Here is a 27,442-nt window from a genome sequence, read left to right on the forward strand (position 1 = left end):
CTAATTAAAAGTATTATATAAATATATCGATAAACCATAGAATTTTGACTTTCAGCCATCAGTCGATTGAGTACGAGGGGGCACAAAATTCGATCGGAAATAATAAAAGCGCGGATAACAACCGACGAAACAATCGAGCTATCAAAAGAGATAAACGAAACGAAAATGTATTTCTGTTCTTAATACCCGCTGGAAAGGCGCTATTGAATTACGCGCCTGAATTTCTAACAACTTAAGTGAACTGAAGAAGGCGTTAATGTTATCGTTATTGCCCTCTGCAGATTGGAAAATGTCATTGTTTCTGTTTCAACCAGGAAAAATCCATTAAAACCTGAATAGGTTCATCAGGCATCGAACTCGACTTCAATACATACATACGAGATACATGAAATTATTTTTTGTTTGTTTTAAAGAGACAGATCGCAATAATACCGTTCTATAGTTCAAACTTTGCCCCGGAGCGTCGTCAGAGAGCGATCGATTTTCGAAAACTTCGCTGTAGATAATAATACGTAAACACTCGTGTTGTTTGCATCACAGTCGGTATCGTCGTCGGCGACTATTCATATCGTTATCATCTTTTTAAGCGGATGCTGCTGCTGCTGCTGCTGCCCGGTTCCAGGGTCGGAAACCAGCGCCGAACGGCTTCTTCGTCTCGGAAAAACACGAATCCCGTTTTAAGATGAAAAGTGTACGAATACGCCGGCACTCCGTAATGTTTCGCTGGTCGAAGAAACAAGTAAAGATGAAAAGTATTTCGATAAAAAGCCTCGACGACAACGACTACAAACTACCGTAATCTAGTAGTAGCGGCGTTTTTACGAATCGCCGTGGTTCGTTCGGCTTTTAGCGGTACGCGTTGCATTGCCATCGAGTTAGCCGTCGTTGTTGCGTGAATTGCGTGACCATTCATGCGTAATGGCTTCTTTGATTGTATTATTGTCCGGCGACCGTAAGGACGGAATTTCCTCGCTCGCCTGTTTAACCGGCAATTAGTTATAATTACTCGAAATTACGCGCGCGCGCACTCAGAAGGCACAACGTTACTCATGTGTGTCTCAGCAGCAGCGGCAGCGCTGGAAATTGCGCCAAACACCTATTACGCGGCACGCGCCGTACATATAAACAAACCAACGCCAACGCCACGATTCTTGGAAGCGACCTGTATATTTACAAATCGCGATGATCCGGCGATGATAAGCACTCAAACATTTATCGATATTAGAATTTTTTACGCTTTTCTGAGTAAAACAGATACTGCACACGCTCCTCTTCGCATGAGCGTATTAAAGCAAATCAATAAATGACTCTTTTTTTACCCCTCCATAGATTGATCACCAGCACCAGGTAGTAACTATACTTCTATAATCGCGATCACACGAATCTGGCCCGGGAAGAACTGTTCACATCGGAGCCAAGCGGCCCGTGCCAAATTTAGCTCGGTACAAATGATTGCGTCTGAATTGCAACTGGTTCTGGAAATGACTCACTTCACTTTGTTTAAGCATTGTTAAGTATCTAGTGAGTGGTTTACATATGAATGTGTTCTCTAATTAGGCACGGGCCAAATTTGGGCCTGCCAACTGTGTGATCGCGGCTTAAGGATAATCAGGTGGTCGCTGTGACGACATTTGGACAATTGATGGGAGGCCATCTCTACGGACTCGCAATATAATCAGACGAGCCGGTCTCGAAAACGATCAAGAAGCTAATTTCGATCATTTTAGTAAGCCAATCAACGAGCGAGTCTCCATTGTCTCGCTGGGGGAAAATCAGTGAAACAACCAGCATCCAACTATCCGCGAAATCAATCTATTTTCCTATCAACCTGCTGGGAAAATAAGGAAAATCAGTTATCAATTTGCATAAAAGTTTTTTCTGAACGCTTTCCATGCATAAAATAGAATGAAATATTTGCTGAATATCAGATACTTTAGCAGCTTTCCTGAAGATAATGACGAACTGAACTGAATTGGGAGATGGTTATCGAAGGGTCGTAGAAAAAGCTGCTAGCTCCGAATACATACATACAGTAGAACTCATTCATTCCGGATTAGATCTCAATGTTCAGAAGAGTTTTACGTCCCAACTGCAAGTAACAGTGTAACCCTAATGGGTCTTAAGAGCATGGCCAGGGCCTTTTTATAGGTTGTTATGGCTCACAACCTGAATAAGTTAGCAGAGCTTAGTCCATGTACGTGTCTCGACAGCCAACGCCAGGGAGGTGGTGTCGAACCAGGGACCTCTTAGTTCCCGGTCCGTCACTCAACCGACTGAGCTAACTGCTCTGGACTGAATTAAGCAAAATCTGAATTATGAATAATCGTTTACACGTATCAGGATTAAGTGGACTGAATATTCGATCCGAATTAAGTAAAAATCTGGATACAAATTCGAACAAAGCCAGTTCTACTGTATTACTATTCAAGATTGCATTATCGAGTTTGATGAAATTCGCGCATTCGATACGTCGATGACGTCACACTTATACATATGTTACGCCGAGGGAAACCAAAAAGTCGCGTATACATATATACATAACCCGAGCCATGCCATGTCAGACACACCTAGAGATCAATGAAATCTTCGATACGAGATCGACGACGATGAGACCCCTCTCCATCATGAATGGCTCCCCGAATAAATTCCAATACTCATCTCGCTTCTCGTACGACGACGAGAAAGCCTTCAAAAATTTCAAAGTACAAGATCGGTCTCGTTGTCTTACATATATACACATGAGTGCTTGATAAAACGTTCGGCGTATTCGCAAGAATCTGAAGTTTTTGCTCCGGGGAGGTTAATTGATCAGTACTTCTGAACGCTGTTTGTGAACAACGCGTAACCTGGGAATTATATTTTAAGCTTCCGAGAAAACGTATTTCGAACTCGTGCGCGCAGGTTTTTAAACGGTAGACCTCGGGACATGGAAAGCCTCTTCGACAATAAGGCATATCGCTTGTCGGTTAAAACACCCCGAATATATATACGTATACGTGATAACTGACTAGACCGACTGTAACGCGATGAAAATAGCTTCGCGATGACATTTAAACATTCTCGGTGAATTGCGATTGGATTCACTTCTTTCAATAACACCTGAACGGTAGGCAATTTCTTAGCGCAATCATCTAGGTCAAACGGAGTTATGCTAGGAATGTTCGCCGTCCCATACTCTGCACACGGTGCGGCGTGGCACCGGATTTCAATAGAAACCCAACGAGTTGACACATTTCCATAACAAACAACGAGAAAAAAATTGAATTAAGTGTGGCCTAAACAGATCTTATGCGACAGACAACCGCAATACGTGGTATAACACGATCCCTACTTCTGTGGGTAAAAAAATTTCACTTCAGCGGAAAAATATTTTCAACCACTATGCCTCAGCGGAACCAAACTGTATCGGTTTCGATTTTCTAATAATGCCCTCTTAAAAGAAAAAGATTACGAAGACTCCCAAACTCAACTCTTTACAATGCTCAGGAAACCTTCCTCATACTGCACTAAATACAACTTGGATTTCCAATGTTGGTTGGTGGAGCATCAACGAAGCTCCGACGTTCTCTGTTGCATCTATGACGCTCGCCTCGTTCGCATGCCTATTGCCACTGTCATTAGTAAAAATACAAGTGTTTGTCAAACCAAGACCTCGGTTTGTTTCATCTCTCAGTAACAAGTCTCATTTTGGGGGGAGGGGCAGAGAAACCCTGTAAAGGGCAGTTGGATATAACAATATTTGCAAAAAGGGCACACTTCCTAAATTTCTGGGATGCAACTGCCCCCGCTAGGTACAGACCTGGTAACTAGACCTTTAACCATCTCTATAATTTCTAACCTATCTGCTCAGGCGCAGTTCTATCAACTCGAGCCTAGTCTCGCGGGTTAGGTTGACAAGAAGTTCCGGTCTGACAACACCTGAGGTCAATCTCAATCACGTAGAGACATTAGCGTAAGACACGTATCCAGTCAGCTGTTGGGGGGGGGGGAGGCGTCATGCCACGCCTAGCACGCGATGACGACCGAGTCGAAATCAAATCGACGAGAAACCTGTGTTCGCTGTCCAATGGGGCATAAAATGCGTCGCGCGAGTAGGTGGTGATGGAATGGGACAAGTCAACGAAGCGGAAAATGCGAAACATCGGTACGCAATTTGTCGCAACATAAAACTAATCATTTCGCAGCGTATACGAGCAGGAACAACAAAGTTTTTGCTTTATGGTCGTCTCTGGCGTTGTTAGTCGTTTAACTGAATCGAACATGATTTCTTTTTGTAACGGCAGACGATTTCATATTCGTCGCGAACAGGGAAAATACCGCTAGCCAATACAAACGGGTAATATTGTTTTCCATCGCAAGTCAGCAGAGGCGGATCTGGAGGTCAGTTTCGAAGGACTTGTCACATCCGAAAAGGGCACTTTTATGTCCAAAAAGGTGTATTCTGCACTGAGGGGCTAATTTTGAAGAACATTCCAAGTCCTGAAAAGGGACTTTGATGTCCAAACAAGCAATATTAAGTGTACTCCTGCACCGAGGGACCAATTTCAAAGAACTTGTCATATCCCAAAATGCCACTTCGATGGCCATTAAGACAATATTAGGGGTGGTGCTAACCCATTAAAATGCACCAATTATCTTTGTTGAAAAAACGAAAAAGGGCACTTAACTGATGGAGTTGTATACGTCTCGCAAGTCGCCCTGGAAACCAGGAAAAAGATACGAGCTTCTCACAAAAACGTTCTTAGGGAGAATCAACAAGACCAACTTAATCAGCAAAACAATACCATCGAAAAATCTCCGTTTAAGTTTAAGTCAATGCTAAGCTCATATTACTATTTACAAACTAACAGTACCTAATATCAAAAATTCATAGACTAGTCCTTAAGAATTTTTGATATTGCGTAACAGAATGCGAATTGGCAAAAACTCGTTTTACGTTCATTTTTTTTCTCTTCAAGATTCCACGATCGAAAGAGACCGGGGTATATAATCCCGTTTATTATACTATCGCCATTTCGCATTCGACCGTCGGCGGATGACTTCGTAATCGTTCTCAACCGACGACGTTAGCCTCCAGATGATTTTCCGCACAAATAAACACCGCGCGTTTAAAATAGACGAGAATTCGATTCGCTTTCGAAGAACGACGAATCGATATAATTACTAATTAATTAGATGAGTAGGGAGGCCTCCCGGGCAAACGTCGTCGTCGCCGCCGCCGCTCAATTCAAAACGCGATGACAAATCTGAAAAGGCAGCTAATTGACTTTAGGCGTAACTTGCGCTGGTGACCGTTTTCCGAGCAGCCACCACCCATCAGTCCAGGATGCAGGACGACGAAGTTTTCAAAAGGGATCATCATATTTCTCTTAAGCGAAGATATCCGATAGCCTTTAAGGTAGGGGCACACGAGCGCATTTTTTCGCCCGATCGCGGCGAATTTATAAATTGCCCGAAAAATTCGCCCGTGTGGCCACTCACGGCGACAACGATTTTGTCGGCCGACTCGATCGCCCGGCGAATCACCTGTATCAAACATGTTTTGTATTTTCACCCGATTGTTTACGCTGGCGATCAGATCGCCAGCAATTTCGCTCATCTGCCCGCGCTGCCCTGCGCGCGATCTATTTTTATCAACCAATAGGATGCATTGTTGATATCATAAGATTCGTTAACTCTCTCCCACTAAGTGCCAGTCGCTGACCGAATTTCGGTTTCATCGCTACGTGTGCCCGCTCGTATCGGGCGTATAAATTCGTCGACGAAACAACTCCTAAGTTCGGACCGAGGTGCTGTCTTCTTGAATCAACTTGATGATTCCCAGATCTTTAATACGAGGGTTCACTACATCCCAAGGGACAATATGAGAGATGTCTTTTAAACTTCGTCTCAGGATTGTTACTAGAGACGGGGGCCAAATTGAGACTAAAGCCGTGATTGCACGAGCATTTTTGGCCGCGCCAAATATGGCCCATGCGAAATTAGGCCTGGAAAAACTGTTCACACGGGTGATGAATGGGCTAATGCTTGTTTGGCCCAACCAAAAATTAAATTCTAGCACGGGTAGAATTATTGCGTATGAATTGCAACTGGAAGTGACTTTGTTTCGTTTAAGCTAGTAGCAATGATTGCTGATAAGTTCAAGTATTATTCAATATCGTGTGAATGGTTTTCTAGCTCTCTAATTAGGCATGGACCAAATTTGACTCGGGCCTACTCGTGCGTAATACGCGTAGTCGTAATACCTGTAATACGCATAGTCAGGCACATTCATTTATTGCTCATCGTTGAAAACGTATGTACAGCGTCAGCCGTGACTGATATTTCATGGAAATTCGCGCCGAACGCCGAGAAAATAGAAAAAAATCCCCCAATTTTTACATATCTACACGATCGGAAGCTTAGAAAAACATTCCGAGTGTTAGGGCGAACCGAGCGCTTCGTATTTATTCTTTCTCATATTTCCGAGCGTCGGGGAAGCCTCAGGAATTGCCTAGGCATGCGTTTTCTTACTATTCGGGACATTTTTAGTAGGACGAGCTATGTTGCCTTACTCCACTCACAACAAGAACCTGTTTATCCAGGCGCGAGCGCTGTGGCTGTTTTGCCAATTTTCGTTCAGGGGCTCGGAAAAACGAAATCCTCGCTACAAACGCGGCCCTGGTAATCTGAACCCTACGCGAACCAGTAACGCCGGGCAACGCTTCAATTCACACAATACACAATGCCGCGAGACATTGTGACAATCTTTATAGTTATAGATATAAATACACGCGTATGAATGCGTTATATTATATTCATTTCAATTCTTTCGTTTCAAAAGCAGTCATCGCACACCTAGACGTTCGTGGCATGGTTTCCTGACTTTTTGTTTTCGTCTTTCGCTGGCTGCGTAAGCTCGCCAGATCTTATGCACGACGATGCCACTGCACCAATCGGAAAACTATGTAATTTACAATACTGACAATGATTCCTCGCGCTGCTCTGTTTTCTAGCACCAGCACCTCAACTTCTCTCGGTACACCATCCTCGCTTGCCCGGGTTTAATTGCCGCCAGCCGGAGCTCACACCAACACAAACCCTGGTGGCAGACCCTTCATCGGTCTATTACCACGCCCAAGATTTCTTGCACGGGCAGTTTGCTGGACTCTGTATCAAGCCAATCAGATGCGGCGCTTTTCACTGGCAGATTTGCTCTATCAATACTACGCATCCGATTGGCTAGATTTGGTGACCGCTGAGCAGCAACCTGTCCAAATGAAGGGTCTGTGGCAAGGGTTTGCATCGGCGTGAGCCTCGGCGCGAAGCAATCAAACCGTGGCAAGCGAGAATGCCTGCAGACTCACATTGAAGAAGCCGATGTTATACATATTTATAAAATAAGGTACCTTGCGTACATACGCACGCTTACTCGTTACTCGTACGTGTATATATACATATATATATATATATATATATATATATATATATATATATATATATATATATATACACATTAAATTTCTCAGAAGAAGAAGTGTTCAACCTTCCGCTGTGTATATACTATCGCGCGGAAAATAGTAAAGAGCGCGTGCTGGAAAACGTCCAAGAAAACGTCGCCGATCTTTGTTGCGCCACCGAGAGAGCTGTTGTTGGCACCTGATCGTATACGTTATACTGTTACATGTACATTAACGTTATTGGTGACTTAACTATTTTCGGAAATGAGGCGAAGAATCAAATCGCGCGAATCGAAACCGGATGCGCGACCGTCTTAAAAGTAGATAATGGATTGGATCGTACAGCACGTTTTCCCTTTTCGTGCATGAAATTGATATGATAACTATCGATACATCGGTATATAACTATCGATACATCGGTATCGGGCATGCTACGAACATAAGGCCAATGGGCTCAGAAATAAGTAGAATAACGTAAGGTCAATGACCAGACCAAAACTTTCAGGACATCAGTCTGAATATGAATGCGTCTGCTGACACGTGTCATCTCAACTGAATGGATGCTATCAAAACCACAAGAGCTACGCCCAAGGTCTCATCACTCATCAGACGCGATCGTACGGAGACAATTTGGCCCGAATCGGACGCGACTCAAATTTGGCCCATGTCTAGTTAGAGTGCGTTCTTATGCAAACTACTGAAAGTGAAAAGGCCCTTTATTTGAGTTTCTAATCGAATGGCAGATTGAGTTGCTGGACATCTATACAGCATACTTCAGAAAACCGAGCAGAGCCCATCACGCGAAGACTGATTCTTAAATCTAAGTCTCAACTGAGGACTGGACCTTAGTCCTAGCCCTGGTAGTAACGGAATAGTCCAAAAACAATCTAACATTAAGTTTTTGGCGCCGGCCAACTATTCACACTGGTGACAAATGGGCAAGGGTCTGTTTGGCCCGACGAGGCCGGAGCCGAATTCAAGCGCGGGGTCCCACTGTGTGTTATTCGTAACTGGTTCCAAAAGCGACTAACTCAGGGCTGCCAACCTCTGAAAACTGCCATCAGTAACAAATTGAATTTTTTTCAGTAACATTTTGTTTGAAATATGAAATAAAATGTTCAATTCATCAGAAATCAACAGTAAGACCCTCCGTAACATCTTTCATATTTCTATATGAATCAAACAAATGAAATCAGTATTTCTTGTTTTAAAACATTAAGTAACAAATACTGAAAATCAAGAACAGTTGGCAGCTCTGCTAACTTTGTTTTATTGCAGCATTGTTAAGAATCGAGAAACTGAACGCACTCTCCGCTTAGGCGTAGGCCTGACCCGGGCCGATTTGGCATTCGCAGCATTCGAACGACGACGGACTGATGGAATTCGCGATCAATCTTCGACGAGCTGTGGCCGGAGGCGGCATCGGCGCGGCGCTAGCGCGGAAGCGGTTCGACGTAATATTCAGTTGACAAGAGAAATGAAAAGATAATGGTCTAACCCTCGGTAAGTAGCGTTATTCTAATCGGAAAAGCAAACGAACAGCCTCCGTTCGTTCGAGAAGAGCAATCGGCGGCAGCGTTGATGAATCAACACTGTAAACCGTATGTATAACACGCCGAAGATTAGTATCATCAACGCTCTTGAGAAAATATTTTACTGTTGGTCTTTCCCGGCGCGCGCGAGCGCGCGGCTCGGCCCGATGCCATTCGATACAGCCAATCTCGAAACAAAATCTACCCACCGTCATCCGAGACATCGAATTAACACAAAAACACCGGATGAAAATAATAATAATTCTTTCAACTAAAATATCTAGTCAAGACGGATAAGGGACTTATGTTACGACTGACAATTGTCAATTAAAACATGGTTATTATACATAGCAAGATCTACCTCGGCGCAAATGAATTTATCAGTAGTAATGAAGCGATGAATTGGCCAAAGTAAAACTGAAGTCAACTTGTGAAATATAACAAAATTCCAGGTCTCGATGTTGGACAGGAAATGGATCGTCTTTTTCGTGGGCTGTGTCACAAACTTGAGAAATTAGTCATAATAGCAAGGAGATACCGCCTTCTACTGTCTGGTACAATGGGAGCTGGCTACCCGATGGTGCTATTGCCCCGAGGCCCGAGCTAGAGACAAATTAAGGAAGCGACTCACTTCGCTTTGTTTAAGCATTGTTTAGTATAGAGTGAGTGGTGTAATTAGGCTTGGCCTAAATTTGACTGGGGTCTCATTCGTGGCAATTTGGTCCTGGCCAAATCGCCTCCAGGTGATCGCACACAAGCCGCACACAAAATCCAAAATTGGGACTAAATAACAGTTTAACTCATCTTGGAACAAAGAAAACCACCATATGTCAAGATTAGAAAAATCATAATAAGACAATATTCACTAGTTCTATTCATTTTCACATATGAAGATAATTACAAATAAGTAGTAGATTGTATTTTGTCACCATATGACAAGAATGATTCCAATCAGTGTGGGAGTCATTCTGGAGAGCTTTACGTCGTACCGTTAATTAATTAGCCAATAGCGGAGGGTAGACTATACCACGCGCGCGTGAACGCACGCACGCACAAGATGCGAGTAGCCATCGCGCAAAATAGGAGAGACGTTCCCGCTGTCCGTGTACAAAATTTCATTAGCCAATAAAGATCGCAAGGACATTAACAGAGAAAGATTTTTTGGGAGATGTTCATTAGACTGACGTCAAGATACTTTTTCCCCAGTTAATCGAATAATCGCGGCGAGTTGCTCGAGAGCGATATGCTTTTTTGTCGAATACTAAGTTTCTATTTCCGACTTTAAGAGATAACTTTGAAATGCCAATAAGTGAGATCTTGTAGTGCATCACCGCAACCTTGGAAAAGTTTCACATATGGAGTGGAATGGATAATCGTCAAATATCTGTACTAGTGACAGAAATTGAGGAAGGCACATAGTGACTAAATGACTAAATATGCAGGTATCCCTAGATCAGGTTTGACCAGTACTGGCATCCAGATGGCCAGAAGTGAGCCTTGAAAATGATATAGCAGGGCTTAAGGCATGCATCAGGGGTGGATCTAGGTCCTGCGCTGTGGCATGTTGGATAAGGTGTTTGACCTGCTAATAATAGCAGTAACTGGCAAAAAGTTGTCAACACGATGAAGTTGGCCCGAAAATTGGAAGATGGGGTTCAAGAAGAAAAGAAAAGCAAAAACCAGTAGCGGGGTCCAACCTTCGTTATAAGATGCTTTTGAAAAAAAAATCCGAAAGATGCGATTTCCGAGACAAATTTGCAGGTTTTAACGAAATGTCTCCCGACGAGCAGGGCAACCTCAATGGAAAGGCAGGGGTACGGACCTCGAGAGACCACCCCATAAATCTGCCCCTGATAGATTAAAGACAAGTCTATAGCCAAGCTATCAATGTAAGACCATTCTTAGAATATACCCAAAACCCTAGCGTACAGTATACCCATAATCATATTGTTGTTACACTCTAACAATAATCCGCGATCACACGAGCAAATTTGGCCCGACCAAAAACGTCCAACCAGGCCAAATTTGGCCTGAGCTTGATCCGTGCCAATTTGGCCCGGGCCAAATCGTCCCCATGTGATCGCGGCTATAGTGTTCAGAAATTCAAGCGACTGCTACAAACAATAGTAAAAATATCAATGTGTACATATAATATATGCTTTTTGTAAATTTTGCTTTTCATTGCTATTTGACCACTCTTGATTATCAATACTGTGAATTAGAGTTTGTCAAATAAACTTAAGTTTAAAACCACTTATGGATCGAACTTCGATGACTCAATTTCCACTAACAACAGGGCCCTGACTACTTTCTGAGCAACTGATCCATCTTGTTCTCATAAAGGCAAGACCTTGTTCCGGTTGAAAGCCATCGAAGCAATTATCTTAAGACTAACGACACGAGAGACAAAAACAAACCGTCCCTTCGCCGAAAAAAAAAAAAAGATGACGGCGATTGCCGTTAATTTTCAAATGCAGGATATCCGGGCCCGAATTGAATATCGATATTAGGCATTAGTAAATCCGCTGTTGCAGCAGCATCGCGCGAGCAAGCACGCGGTTGCATCGACTACCGCTGGGTCACGATCAATAATTCGGCTGAAATTCCAGGTAAAACGTTTTAATACTTCATTAAATCAGTCTTTTATTGTGTGTTTTTCCGACTAATGAAACGTTCGCGGGTCATGCGCGTGCATATTTTCATCTCGGCTGTCTTCGCGTGTGCATGTTCTCGCCGCGCGTGATGTACCGTACGTGCGCGTTAATCCGCCAGTTAATTTTTCACCGTCGACGACGACGGAGATTCGAGACGTGGACGACGGAAAAACGCCGTGCCCGAGTACCGACTACGTCCAATCAATACGCGCGATAATTACTACAAACAAGCCATAAGCGACAACAGTTCTCAAGCTCGGGCTCGAAATCTTAAATAACCATGCGTTAGTTCCCATTGCATTTTATAAATGTTTTATCTAGGGCCAATAGCTAAATATCGTCGAGACGACTTTTTGAATTTTTGAATATATGGGGTCATCTTCAAGGTCATGGTGCTGAAAAACAGTTTTTAATGCCTACTTCCGCCATTAGGTGGCGCACTGAACTCATTCTTTGCACTGCACAGCTAGACCCCCATACTAACATTGTACCCAAATTTCATCAAGATCGACCAACTATTAACAAAGGCACTGAAGCTAGAGAACCAAAAACTCTTATTACAAAGCTACCAACCGCTGAAAAGTGCTCAGTAACAAATTGAATTTTCTTTTTCAGTAAAATTTCATTGAAATATGAAAGAATATGTTCAAATTGATCAGTAATCAACAGTAAGACCTACAGTAACATCTATCATATTTCTGTACGCATCAAACGAATCAAATCAGCATTTCTCGTTATAAAATCGTAACAAATACTGAAAATCAGGAACAGTTGGCAGCCCCGTTATGACAATGACAGATAGACGGGTGCACGGATGGACGTAGGCCTAAATGTCATAGTAAAAAGAAAAAACAAATAAATAAATCGATAAAATGCGTCCCATGTCCTTCTAATCACCACTCAAACTACTCATTAATGATTCTATCGTGACGGATCAATAAACTCCTGGAAAACATGATCAATCGCCAATTTTTACCTGTTACGACGAAATCAATTTGATCGAGCATGCGCGGGCATTGAAATCTATATCCACGAATAGACTACGCGATATCGATTAGTCAGATTGAGTCTCTCTATCTCTCTGTGATTTTTGAATCTATCGGATGCATCGTACTCACGGGCAAAACTCATTAAAAATTGTATAACATCCCGACATTTACACATGCCCGCACGCGCTGAGGATGCGGCGCACGATCAACTTCCATATGCTAAATATTTATCCTAGCAGACTATCAAAGCTGATATATTGGCCGCAATTTTTTCATCGACGTTGTTTCAAAAAAAAAAGCGGTGACTACTTGCACGGGGATGGGGAGGTATCTCGATGATTTGAAAACCGAAAACAAAGGTGTCATGCTAAAAATAATTCTCAAAAAGACACACATACGTACTGAGGCGTTTCTTTTCTATTTTCTATTTAAACAAGTGGAGGAAATAACAAAATAACACATGGAATTATATTACTTCCTTTTCAATCAAACCAGTTCTCCAGAACCGGATGTCAAAACCTACTATTGTAATGCCAAGTATATTTCTTATGGCACTGTTTACCAACGATAAGGAAAGGAGTAGACTTGAAAAGTTATTTTTAATAATAATTTTAAAAAAGTGATTTAGATATCCACTGAATAAAAACCCGAAGAAATGAAAGTCTACTACTGTCATCTGACCTAGAACTGTTATCTCATTACAATTTCCAAGAACCGGCAAGATTGTTTGAGCACCTTTTATAGTGATTTATAGGCAGGCTAGATATGAGCCACCAAGAGATATGAAAATTTGATACGTTAATAAATTTCAAGAAATACATAAAGTAAATAGTAAATACATAAAGGTATAAGTACGAATATTACTGGATGAACTACGCAGAATAGCTTCATGTTTATCACACCGGTGTAATAAGCAACCAGCCCCCAATGAACCTACAAACTATACTAAGAGCTTTTGTTACACGCAAGCTCGCGTATCAGTATTTAACCTTTTAACAGGTGGAAATAAAACCAAGAGTCAGGCAAAAAACAGTAGACTTTCCGGGTTCAATCCAATTACTCATATATACTGAATTTGTTAAGTGAATCCATTCGAAAATGGTATACAAAGCCAACAATATTCTTTTATCAAATACCTATTACCGAGAGATAGTACTTTTTTGGATAAGGTCCCCCTATAACTGTATGAGAACTAGGCTTTTAGGGTAAAATTTTCAATAAGTGAAAAATAGGGTCGCATATAGTGCCATTTGATAACCTGTGGAAGGAAGGAATTCAACTTTGAATATAGTTAAGTTCTAAAAATCAACAACACAATTCGAAAAATTGATTTTATCGAAAGATCCTAAAATACCAGTAACAAGAAGCACAATCAAATGGCTAAATGGCATAATGAATTAATTCCTTATGACCGATATGGTCACGTTGAGCACTCATACTTTTATAAGACGAATTATTTTCATGAAATTTGGCTATGGCTTACTTCTATTATACCAGTATCGCAGAGCATAATCATTCTATGTGGTTTAATAGAAAATTGTAATTCATTTACTCTCGTACAAGAACAGATAAATCCCTATCGTTTATACGTTCAGAGTGCAAGCTAATCGTCACATCAGATATTATATAGAAGGATAGGAGCCCGTGTTGTAATTGTTAGTATACACATATACACATACCGTTATCTAGATGAATCAAATCCATGCATCCTACGATCTTTACGGATACCGAAAGCAATAAAATCCACCAGAAATATTTCAGGCCCATCTTCGACCCTCCTTCGTCGCCGTGACAGTCACGATTTCAGTTGTTATCCGATTAAAAACTTTTAAAAAGTCGCAATATAAAACGACGACGGTGACATCGTTTAGTAGTAGTACATCGCTAGTTGTGAAGTTTGCGTGTGTTTGATAGTAAAGCCGTAGCGGAACTACGTCATTCGTTGCATATTCATCGCGCGAGCGATTGGTCGGGAAAGCGCGCGAAAAAACTTGTTCGCGCAAAATGTGCCCAAAATCTCCGGTTGACCTCAGGGCCGGTTCCAGAGGATATACGAAGGCAAATGTCCGAAATAGAAAAGGCGCAGTTCATGTTTGTTTTTGATTCGAGCTATAGCTCGAAAAACAACATTAGAAATTTCTAATAATTTGAAAATGACATTTTTTTGAAATAAAATAAACGCGTTATAGAATTCATCTTTACTCGCATATCATATTTCGCTGAGAACTAACGATTCCTACTTTCAAGAAAATAGCATCATTTTCAAAATATGTCCAATTTGTCAAATCAAACGATGATTTGAAATCGATATTCTAAGTTAGATGGCGCCACCTCCTAGATCGTAAAATGATCTTTTTCCAACCCTCGAAAAAAACATCGTAAAACCATCTTTAGGCTATAAAATGAAAATATAGCCATATTTCTTGGAAAAGATGTTATGTAATCGTTATCACACTGTTAATCCATAAATCATCGATTAGAAACCGCATTTCGTGAAAGTTTTGTGTACGATCAGTTCTTCTCAGACTTGATCATTTTTTGTTTTGTATTCGATATCCTTAGATTTGCTTTCCATAAAGGTTGAAAAATAAAAGGATTTCAGACAACTTAATGAGCAAAAGAAGGCAGCTGTTGTGCGCACAGATGTTCTCTGTGACAAGCCTGGATCGAACGAAGCCAGCGCACGGTGTCGCCTCATACACGAGTCAGACACGACCGTCATAAAAAACTATAAACTATTGAAACGGTTGTCTGTGCGGCTATATAACAGTACATAAGCGGTAAGTAAACAGTGTCTATCTAATTCCCATGATATTCAAACCCAGAAAAAAAAACAGGTGATAACCATTATTTTGCAAATTCAGGTGCAATAGTGGGTAATTGAAAAAACTCCGCTAACTGACCTACAGTTTGCTATTGGCATATTCGAGGAAAAAAATTCTAGTGAACCTCAAAATGAAAGACAATTCGTTATTTCCTTAAGCTGAAAATGATTTTAAGCGAATTTGAACTGAAAAATCGGCTACACAAAAATCCATTTACATTCTACTTCGCTATGCAATAGAAATGGATATATGTATTCATTGTTGATAGGCTATAGATAAGAAAATGAGACTGTTACGTGCATTTAATGGATACCGTCGACTGACACATACGAAAAGCAGCGCAATACTCCAGCAGAATTCGACACTGCCTCTAAGACGCTTTTCGGAGCATGTAAGTGAACGAACGGGTGATGTCTTACATTCGTTTCTGGTACTTAGGGCTCGTGGAATAATATTTGTTAATGTTATATTTAACGCTTATGACAGTGGTTGTCTCCGCGGAGATCTCCATCGCTCTACGATCCTATAGTCTAGATACTAAGATTCTTGGTGAAATAGAGATATTACAAAAATATATAGAATTTGAGATATTTTGATGTAATGTGGGGGAGATTCTATATCATACCTAGAATAATGTTTTCAGTCATCGAAGAAAGCGCACGTGGTTCTTGAAGATGGACGACGGATTCCCGGATATTCTTTCGGTTGCGAAAAATCAACAGCCGGTGAAATTGTTTTCAACACAGGCCTCGTCGGGTAAGTCAATGGCGAACGTTGCAGATGAAGAACGCACGAACAGTAAAAGTGTGGTTTTGATGGAAATGTTGCCGTACAATTGCAGGTACCCAGAAGCGCTTACCGATCCCAGTTATCGGGGCCAGTTGCTTACCCTTACTTATCCGATAGTCGGTAATTACGGGGTTCCGGACACGAAGACGTTGGACAAACACGGACTGCATCGATACATCGAGTCAGATCGAATACACGTTAGTTAGTCCTATAGTTTTACAGGGGGTCTTGTAAGACTTGTACAAGTCCATCGATGTTTTTCTTCTGATTACCCTCCTTCAGTTTATCAACGAAGATAATTGACCAGTGCATTTCAGCGCAGGAGTACTGCCTTCTTGAACATCAAATTGCCCTTTAGGGACACCTTTTGGACATCACAGTGCGTGCCCTTTGTATATTTATATGTGTATATATATATATATATATATATATATATATATATATATATATATATATATATATATATATATATATATATATATATATATATATATATATATATATATATATATATATATATATATATATATATATATATATATATATATATATATATATATATATATATATATATATATATATATATATATATATATATATATATATATATATATATATATATATATATATAGATTAGCTTATGGGGTAAACTGCTCACAACTTCGATATACATCTATTATGTGCTTAAATAATTTCACCGAAGTAATTTGTTGCCCACATTCTTTGATATTTAACTGTCGCCTTTTGGTCAACGTGAAATGATGGTTATTCCATAGGTATCGGGACTGATCGTACAAGATTATTCGCATGAACACAGCCACTGGAATTCGAACAAGTCGCTTTCGGACTGGTTGAAGGAGGAAGGAATTCCCGGTCTGTACGGCATCGATACGAGAATGCTTACGAAAATAATTCGTGACATGGTAGGCCTTGATCGCCGAAAATTAAAGACATCCTCAAGATTATGATTACTATCACCATCATCATCATCTTAATTCTTTATTTTCGAATTACATTAGAACATAACATGGTGATGACAATTTCTAGCATTGAGGAGGGGGTAGAGAAAAAAGGCAGTAGTTCCATTAGATATGATAATATTTGCAAAGAGACAGCTGCCCCCTCGCCCCCGACATAAAACATTTATAATTTTACGTGATAGCACGTTGAAATTTGCTAATAGATTAACTTCGATTTCCAGTCCTGGATTTTTTCGGCTCTCCTTGCGGTAGTTAGTTTAAACTGCGAACATTTTCATTTTTCAAAGATTTATTCCGATAAGAAAACGTTTAGATATCAAATCTTGAAGCAATCCAAGTTATGAAAAACGCGATGGATAAAAATGTAGTAGGACTTTTGTTTTTCTACCATTGACAAGAAAGACATGCCTACCTGCAAAATGGTATTGTATATGATGTAGACTTCACAGCACCTCCTAAAATCGTTTGCGTTGTCTGTAACAGGGGACGCTTTTAGGAAAGATCGAATACGAAAACGACCCAATCGATTTAGTGAATCCAAATTTACGGAATTTGATGGATGATGTATCAACGAAGGTAATGAATTTTACATTAAACTGTCACAATCAATCAGTATCACAAAACTCCGACAGCGACAGATATGAATGGGAGAAATGTTCTGTGTTTTTCTGGCGTGTTTCTTGACTTTTGAAAAATATACTTTTAAAGGAGGTAAAGATCTATGGTGCAGGGAATGAACACAAAATACTAGCTGTTGACTGCGGAATTAAGAACAATATGATAAGGATGTTAGTTGAGGTGAGTTGTGAAAATTCCGTAAAGGTTTTGTATGTTCATATAAGCTGTAGACCTTTATCTAAATGATGATGCTGATACGTTTTAGAGGGGAGCAGAAGTTAAACTCGTACCGTGGAATTACGATTTCACCAATGATCATTTCGATGGCCTGTTCATATCGAATGGTCCTGGCGACCCATCCCTAGCTACGGAAACTATCTCTTATATCAAACAAGTAGGTGGAGAACCTCGTGTTTGGCACAAAACCTGTCCGTATCGTATGTTCCAACTTTAATGTCAATGCCAAAACTACTCTAGGTTATGGACAGGAGTATCAACGTACCGATATTCGGTATTTGTATGGGTAATCAGCTAGTTTGCTTGGCGGCCGGAGCCTCGTCTTACAAACTTCCGATGGGCAATAGGTGCGTGTATGCAAGTAATACGATACCTGGAAAGATTTGCAAATCACGATGAATTGTGCCAATACGACCTATTTATTTCCTTCAGAGGTCACAACCAACCAGTGATAAACCAGTTGACCGGGCAGGCGTTTATCACGTCACAGAATCACGGTTTCGCAGTCGACAATGCGTCACTACCAGACGGATGGAGGTCACTGTTCATCAACGCTAACGACGGTACAAACGAGGGAATCATGCACACTTCGAAACCTATTTTCACTGCTCAATTCCACCCAGAAGCATTCGGTGGCCCGAACGACACAGGGGTAAGAGGATTGAATTGGTAATGTGAAAATGTGGTTTTTTGTATAAGAACTTCGAGATTTGAGTTCAATTTGCTCGTTACTCGTTGATATAATTGCCTTATCCTACGCCAGAAACTCTTGTTGAAATACATTCTTATTTTCAGTATTTGTTTGACGCTTTCTTATCGATGATACAAAGTGGCGCCAAAAATGTTGTATTTCAAGAGCCAAAGATACCGCCAAAACCTCAACGTATTGACGTAAGCTTCGATTCAAAAAAATGTTTATCCAAAATCCAGTAACTTTCTATTGGGCTTGATTGAATGTTTTGTTTTAGGTGAAGAAAGTTCTAGTACTCGGAAGTGGTGGTTTGTCCATCGGTCAGGCGGGAGAATTTGACTACAGCGGTTCCCAGGCCATAAAAGCTCTGAAGGTTTTAGAATTCTGACGTTGTAAATTCCGCTCATGGATTAAAAACCAAGGTTAACAAAATAGTGACCCCTTTAAAAATTTCAGGAAGAGAATATCAGAACAATCTTGATGAATCCGAACATTGCCTCGGTGCAGACGAATGCACTGGGAGAGAAGCAGGCGGATGAAGTATATTTTCTACCTGTTACTGCAGAATTCGTAACCGAAGTGATAAAACAGGAACGTCCAGACGGCATCGTCCTGTCGATGGGTGGCCAGACTGGACTTAACACGGGTAAGTGTTCGATCATCTGATGGGTTTCCATTCAAATTTGGGTTAAAGCGGCTCCAAAATAGCTACAGATACCAATGAATATATATCAAATTTGACACCGACTACAAAATGCACATATACTGGTTTACCTGGCATTACTCAACTTGCCATGAGTTCGTTATGTGATACAACCATTACTTTCCACAACCGAAATGCCTAATCTATGGACGAATTTCGAATTCCAACTGTCTGTTCGTCTTTTTGGCTACAGGTGTAGAACTGTTCAAGCGTGGAGTATTCCAGAAATACAACGTCAAGGTGCTCGGCACACCAGTGGAGAGTATCATGGCTACTGAGGACAGAGATACGTTTGCTGCCGGCTTGAAGGAAATCGGCGAAAAACTTGCCCCGAGTTTTGCCGTTGACACGGTACGTAATCTATTCGCCCCCAAAAGTATCCTATACACTTCTTCCTTTGTGACTTTCGATAGAATGATTATTTTTGAGAAATTCTCCTTACATCTTCAGCTAGAAGACGCTAAAAGTGCCGCAACGAAGGTCGGATATCCCGTTATGATCCGGGCAGCGTACGCGCTCGGTGGGTTGGGTTCGGGTATTTGCAAGGACGAGAAGAAACTGTCAGAAACTGTTCAAAGCGTGAGTTTAATGAGCAGGGCCACGTCGACTCTTAGAATGATTTTATACATGCATCCTAGATCAACCGTTGCTTCGTCTTCCCCAGAAACTATTTATGTTCGTCAGAGTAGCTCTGAGCTCGGAGTATTCAGTCTGATCACTCCAAGCTCCGAGGGAATGATTAGAACAGCCATTGGGCTCTCGGTGAATTCGATAACAAACTACTTGATGGTTCTTGACGATGTAAAGGACCGCAGAACCAGACCTTTCGTTGTATTCCTCGATAAGGAATTTATAGATGTTTTGCGTTGAAAAAAAACTGTATCATATAATCCACAGGCTCTAGCTATGGTCCCGCAAGTGTTGGTAGAGAAGTCGTTACTTGGTTGGAAAGAAGTGGAATACGAAGTAGTCAGAGATGCGGCCGATAACTGCATTACTGTTTGTAACATGGAAAACTTCGATCCGATGGGCGTCCATACAGGTGCGGATTAGAGACATTCCATGTGTTGATGTGATTGCAATGATTTATGTATATATGTCGTATCATATCACTCTTCTTTTTTTTCTTCGATCCAGGCGACTCGATAGTTGTTGCACCAAGCCAAACGTTATCCAATGAAGAGTACCACATGCTCAGAGATACAGCTATTAAGGTACGGAAAAGCAGTACGAAATAAGATAATAATTGAAAGAGTTTCTACTGTGAGATGGGCTTATGGAAGTCTTGAAAAGCAAATAAAGCGCTTTGGCCCGCACCTTACTAAATGTAGTAGGTTTACATAAAAACCTATTTACAAAAGATGCTTTCTGTTATAGGTAGTCAGACATTTTGGAATCGTCGGCGAGTGTAATATCCAGTATGCTCTTCATCCTGAAAGTTTAGAGTATTGTATCATCGAGATAAATGCACGGTTATCTAGAAGTTCGGCTCTTGCATCAAAAGCCACCGGGTAAGAATACGACACCGCTGTAGGATTTGTATAGCTTCTATAAGAAATGAAAATGAATCTATAAAGATTTAGACGTTATTGGTTTCGGAGAAGCTGTTCATTGAAATATGTATATGTATAAAGCATACAATCTTCAGATACCCACTCGCATCGGTGGCCGCCAAGTTGGCTTTGGGGATTACCTTGCCAGAAATCAAGAACGCCACGACCCAGGAGACGACGGCCTGTTTCGAGCCCAGTTTAGACTACATCGTCACTAAAGTGCCCAGGTGGGATCTGGATAGATTCCACCAAACTTCGAATGAAATTGGCAGTTCAATGAAAAGCGTTGGTGAAGTAAGTTTGGTAATTGAAGGATTATTGGCTGGCTGGGACCCCCTCCAGAAGAAATCCTTGAATTTCATCTATTCATTCATCATTTATTACTCTAGTGGAAAAATCTAGGCCCAGTCAAAGATTGAGGTCTCCACTGCACGCCCGGTCGCATCAAAGCATGAGTTATAGGATTCAGTATTCCTGTAGGTTATGTCAATCGGAAGAACATTTGAGGAAAGTTTCCAGAAGGCGTTGAGAATGACACACCCGACAGTGAACGGATTCACTTCGAAACTACCAGGCGGGAAGCAATATTCACTAAAAGATCCTGACATTGATGGCAGCATCAGAACGCCAAACAGCAGCCGAGTTCACTATCTAGCTAAGGTAAAAGATAGCAGCTCACCTCAGACTATAAAAACGGCTTTGGACCTTGTGTAAAAACTTATGAGGAACAAAATACCAACGAAGGAGGCCAAAGACCCATTCCATCCATGTCACGCTACGTTTTTCTATATTTTGGTATTAGAACTTCTTTTTTTTGTTACAAAGGCGTTAGAGGAAGGCTACGACTTGGATAAGATTCACGACATGACTAAAATAGACTACTGGTTTTTGGGTAAATTGAAGCGCCTGCATTCGATGAAAGAAAAACTGAAAACATTAACACGGTATGAATCCATTTTCATTGTCAGATTTCGGAGCTTGGCCGGGTTTAAATTCATTTTGATTCCGTATAGCCAATCTGACAAATTTTTGTACGCTTTAAGGCATTTGGTATCTGAAATCCCCTTCCATAGAGAAAGGAGTACCGGCATACTTGGAATATATTCAAAAAGCTTCTATATCGGCAGATATATTCTGAGATAGATATTTGTGAAATCTGCTATCAATAAATATGAATTCAAGTTTTCGAAATTGTCATTGATATTTCACCACCAGTAAAACGATCACAACAGATATACTGCACCAGGCGAAGAAACTCGGGTTTTCCGATAAACAGATAGCTGAGTGTATGAACATTGCCGAGGAAGATGTCAGTCAATTCAGACGGGACGAAGGCGTGATACCTTGGGTAAAACAGGTGCGTTTCATTTCATTTTTATACCATGAATTGACTCTTGTACAGTTACGAACGTGGAGGGGAAACCAGTTTTGCTAAGGGTACCAGGTTTCCAATCCTGTTGGCGGTGGAGTCCCATAGTCGACGCTTTCGCCACCAATGAAGAAAAGGAAACTACTCATAATGCCCAGCCACATACTAGAACCGTTGCTTTTTATCAGACCTTCATCTTTCACGTAATTTCTAGATTGACACCCTGGCTGCAGAATATCCGGCAAAAACAAATTATTTGTATTGCACCTACAACGGCATGGTAAGTCTAAATGTGGTTTCATAATCTGATGATTTACCAATTTCGAACATCATTAGTTAAAATTGTCTTCGTCGCAGGAACACGATGTCAAGTTCGGTGATCGTGGACACATGATTCTCGGCTGCGGGCCGTATCATATCGGTAGTTCGGTGGAGTTTGATTGGTGCGCTGTATCGTGTACTAGGACGCTCAGGCGCCTCGGCTACAAAACTGTGAGTATAGAGTGAAGAGTCTGACAGTAATAAACGGAAAATGCTGACGTATTTTGATGATATTTATTCGGAATATTTAACAATACCCTTGAGCTAGCAAGTTTTGTATGGGGCAGAATCTCAAAAGATGAGTTTCAACTATAGATCAACTTTAAATTGACCCTATACTGTTTTCTAGTTGATATTTTGAATGAATAAGTTCAAATCACCGAAACATCTTGATGAAAGAAATATGATGTTTTTAGATTGTTGTAAATCATAACCCAGAGACCGTCAGTACTGATTTCGACGAATGTGACCGGCTTTACTTCGAAGAATTATCGTTGGAAACTGTGATGGATATTTACAAACACGAGGTACGGCGCTGTATGTTGAATGACGTCACTACCGGCGTTGACGTAACTCTTGACAATAATACATGAAATCATAAAAAGCGGCAAATTCTGTTTTCAGGACAGCGAGGGTGTTTTTATATCAATGGGCGGTCAGATACCCAATAACTTAGCGTTACCTTTGTACAAGAACGGTTTGAGGATCATGGGCACCGATCCACTGATGATCGACAAGGCAGAAGACAGGTCACAATTTTCGGCTATACTCGATGAAATAGGCGTCAAGCAGGCGCCGTGGAAAGCGTTGACTTCTTTGGTAATTTTTTTTTGGCTTATAGTCAAAGATTGTATAAATGGAAGTAGAACTTTGAAATTGGAATGCTATCTGATTAGCTATATAGGAACGATTCATTGACGACTGTGATACTGAAGTCTGTAATTTCTTCTCTAAACAGGATGAAGCTTTGGACTTCGCCGCTAACGTCGGTTATCCGTGTCTTCTGCGGCCGTCCTACGTATTAAGCGGGTCGGCAATGAACGTCGCTTATGGACCCGAACAGTTGAAACGATACCTAGAACAGGCGACTCAAGTATCGAGGGAGTATCCCGTTGTCATTACGAAATTCATTCTGGGCGCCAGAGAGATCGAGATGGACGCCGTGGCTAAAGACGGCGTCGTCATCTCACACGCGGTGCACGAGCACGTCGAAAATGCAGGCGTACACAGCGGGGACGCCACTCTTATTTTGCCCACTCAAAGTATTAGCCAAGAGGTTATCGATAAGGTACTAGTTCGTGATCGAGTCAAGCCACATTTCAAAAAGAATTCTTTCATTACTTTCACGGCATACAGTCGTTTCTTTATGATACACGAATGTTTGATATCTTCCAACGTAGGTTCGGGATGTCACGGCAAAGATCGCCAAGAAATTCAACATCACTGGTCCATTCAACACACAATTTTTAGGTTTTGATGGAGATTGTTTTGTGAGTTGAAATTGTCATTTTCATATGAATAATCGCTATAAATGAATGTCTGTTTCATAAATCAATTCTGCATACCGGTACATATTCTACCGAATAACAGCGCTCGAATTGACAATTATGATTCGGAATCATTTTAACAGACATCTTTATTTCATAGCCAACAACGCGTATACAGATCTTTTTAGAAATGTTCTCTATATTCTGATTCAGGTGATTGAGACAAACCTCAGAGCATCGCGATCGTTTCCGTTCGTGTCGAAAACATTGGGTACCGATCTAATTTCGACAGCTACCCGCGTAATGCTGGATCTACCGGTTTCGAAAAATCACACGATTCCTCTGGAGAAACCCCTGATTCCGGATGGATACGTCGGTATCAAGGTCTGTAAAAGATTCCGTAACATACATAAACCCTTGGAATAACGCAGTGTAACTATCTCAATATACCGGAATACTTATGAGAAAAATGGGAGTTCCAATTTGAGGCTCATGTGCCCATAAACCCTTTGAGTAACTGGGATAGGGCATGACATAGCCCACTTAGGATACTGGGTAGTCACTTTATAGGTTATGTCATACCGTAGAGGTAAATTAATGGTTAAATTAAGTATATACGCAATTATAGGTGTTTTTATCAACACCCCGGCCCCATCAACCTTTTATTATTTGAAGAAACAATAAATACCAAAACGATCAATTATTTGAAGTTTGTTTAATGATTTAACCGTGATATATTTTTTTCGTATCCTATAGTCTCCGATGTTTTCATGGCCCCGTTTACGGGATGCCGATCCATTATTGAAATGTGAAATGGCGTCAACTGGAGAGGTAAGAGAACAAACATAGCCTAAAACATACATTACATTTCTTCTTCAAACAATCTTTCGACTTAAATAACATTAACACTGAATAACATTCATCGCCGATTCAAAGCCGTTTCTTATCGTTCATTCAGGTTGCATGCTTTGGCAAGAATGTGCATTCCGCATTTCTCAAAGCCCTAATGTCGTCTGGCCTGCGACTTCCGCCGAAAAACGGGAACATCCTAATCGGCATTCAAAAAGATTTCCAACCGAACTTCTTACCGACAGCAAAAAAACTTTCCGATCTCGGGTACAATGTAGGTTTAAGTCAATCGATCAGATCTTAAAATATATAAACTTGACTGAAGCGATTAATTTTCTGGAATGAATAATTGTAAAACACTAATTTTTCCATTTGTTCTTAAATAATTGTAGTTATACGCCACAGAAGCAACAGCTCAATATCTTAATATGCATCATATTAAGGCAAACCCTGTCGGCTGGGCTATAGCCGAAAATAGCAACAAAGCCATAATACCCGCGACAAGGTATAATAATCTTACAGTCGTCTATCCGAGTCTGCCTTTTACGTATATTCGAGTCTTCTTGTATTCAAAATATGCATTATTTTTCGAATAGCTTGATTTTTGACAAGAAGATGGATTTGGTTATTAACTTGCCTAACCATAACACAAAGCTGGTACACGATAATTACTTGATTCGTAGAAATGCCATCGATTCTGCTACGCCCTTACTGACTAACTTCGAGGTACGAAAACTAAAAAAAAAAACTCAAACGATATTGTCTGAAACGATAAGCACGAACAAGGAAATGAAATACTACTAAATGCAGTGGCAGGGGGCAAATCCAGGGGCAGAGTTTGACAGGAGCACAAAAAATGAAAAGGTCATACTGGAAAAGTTTAGTATCAACACAGCCAAAACAAGGGTCTGGAAAATTGAAAATTTTGATACTTCGTGCATTTTCATACAATTTCTAGGCACTTGAGGGACATTTAATAGAAAATAAGCTCAATCTTGCGCTGCGGACTGCTGTCTTATCTACAAGCAATCATTGAGATGATTGTTCGTAGGTCTTATTAGTTTCGGGTGGAAAAAGTGCCAGGAAAAAAATTGCCATAGTATTTTCAAAAGGGCACGGGAAAATTGCGACGGGAACACGTACTCAACGTACTCCACGTGCTCCCGTCTTGATCCGCCCCTGAGTGGTTAAGCGTTTTTTTTTCTTTCGTTTCAGATCGTCAAACTATTCGTGGAATCGTTGATTCACATCGGCGACGTGTCGGCTGAAAAACTGTTCAAGTTGTACACGAAACCAAAAGTTGGACAGGAAGACTGATCCGATAAAGTAACTGCATCGAAAACGGGAATTGCCAAGAAAACGCAATATATACAGCATTGCTCACAGTATTTAAAAAAGTATTTATGATGAGATAGAAATTTACATATTTTAACGTGGTTTTTTAGGTGGATAAGTTGTAGATGTGAATTATTTTAAAGTGAAGTGGAGTAAATAAAATATACAGATTTACTGATATTCGAATGTTTTGTCTTACGGTAGAAAAAAGTTTTGTCCGAGTCTAAATGTTTATCTTAGATAGAAATTTGGTCTTTCCGAGAAAAAGTTTGTTGGAAAATGTAGCTTTTACACGAATCGTGGTTTTGAAATGAAGAAAGTATATGCTTTTCACAGACAAAATATTCTCAGAATTATTCACGTTAAATTTTGCATTTGCAATGGTGTCCAAGGTCCAGTTCCACAATTCAGAATTAAGATTTAACTCTGAGTTGAACTAACTTTAACTCAGAGTTAACTCTAACTCACAACTGTGGAACTGGGTCCAGGATTGCAAAAAATTTCTATCTAACATCAATCGGCCATTTTGACTGTCGGTGAATTTGGACGCGTATAGAGCATGCAGTTTTGGCGGCTGAGGCATGCGAGGATCGGGATTTATGTCTATTAGCATGTTTTGCCACAAAAAAAATGAAGACGAATAAATTGGACGTATAGAATTCTCAAGATATGATATAGACTGACGTTACAGGTGTACCGGATGAGACTAATCATCGGATAGATCGCGACCTTAGTTAGGCCAATTGGCGAATATTTCAATTAGCGCGTATATCTCCCAACGGTCGACGAATTGCCTTGATTTAGGTGGATCTAGGTAAATTCTGCATTTGCAATTCGGTAATAATTGCATCATATGTTTTGGATATATGAAATTCTTCCGGTTCGTTCGGCTCAGCTTAAATTGGCTCGTTAGGCACCTGATCTACCGATTAATCGGCTAACCAGGTGAATAGAGATGAAAACAAGAGAATTATCTTCTCAAACATACAAAGGTTAACTAAAAAGTCGAGCGAGTTACCAGTGTTTAGTTCACTTAAGTTATACGCCAAGAACCGGCAATAGAATAGGCAA

The 27,442-nt window shown here is 40.7% G+C and overlaps 2 protein-coding genes across 2 annotated transcripts in view; one reads left to right on the forward strand and one right to left on the reverse strand.

Annotated features, from left to right (window-relative positions):
• Positions 1–14,496, reverse strand: part of LOC141914711 (epidermal growth factor receptor-like) — a 93,290-nt gene extending 78,794 nt beyond the window's left edge. The window contains exon 1 of the mRNA XM_074805982.1: positions 14,294–14,496. Within this exon, the coding sequence (XP_074662083.1) occupies positions 14,294–14,381 (88 nt within the window). The 5' untranslated portion in view covers positions 14,382–14,496. The remainder of the gene's footprint in view (positions 1–14,293) is intronic.
• An 862-nt stretch (positions 14,497–15,358) lies between these two features.
• Positions 15,359–26,475, forward strand: LOC141899968 (carbamoyl-phosphate synthase [ammonia], mitochondrial-like). The gene is made up of 34 exons (XM_074786624.1): positions 15,359–15,394; positions 15,708–15,830; positions 16,083–16,195; positions 16,281–16,425; positions 17,005–17,151; positions 17,692–17,784; positions 17,917–18,006; positions 18,092–18,220; positions 18,304–18,410; positions 18,496–18,715; positions 18,859–18,954; positions 19,032–19,127; positions 19,211–19,400; positions 19,651–19,808; positions 19,908–20,036; positions 20,355–20,499; positions 20,595–20,671; positions 20,835–20,968; positions 21,106–21,304; positions 21,491–21,670; positions 21,836–21,954; positions 22,226–22,367; positions 22,594–22,659; positions 22,737–22,871; positions 23,117–23,227; positions 23,325–23,519; positions 23,659–23,988; positions 24,101–24,190; positions 24,401–24,571; positions 24,944–25,018; positions 25,146–25,310; positions 25,429–25,541; positions 25,633–25,762; positions 26,252–26,475. Exons 2-34 carry the CDS (start codon positions 15,723–15,725, stop codon positions 26,351–26,353), a joined length of 4,500 nt encoding a protein of 1,499 aa, XP_074642725.1. The 5' UTR covers positions 15,359–15,394; positions 15,708–15,722; the 3' UTR covers positions 26,354–26,475.
• Positions 26,476–27,442: the final 967 nt, after the last annotated feature.

This window comes from Tubulanus polymorphus, chromosome 1 (assembly GCF_964204645.1).
Source record: "Tubulanus polymorphus chromosome 1, tnTubPoly1.2, whole genome shotgun sequence".
Lineage (NCBI taxonomy): Eukaryota > Metazoa > Nemertea > Palaeonemertea > Tubulaniformes > Tubulanidae > Tubulanus > Tubulanus polymorphus.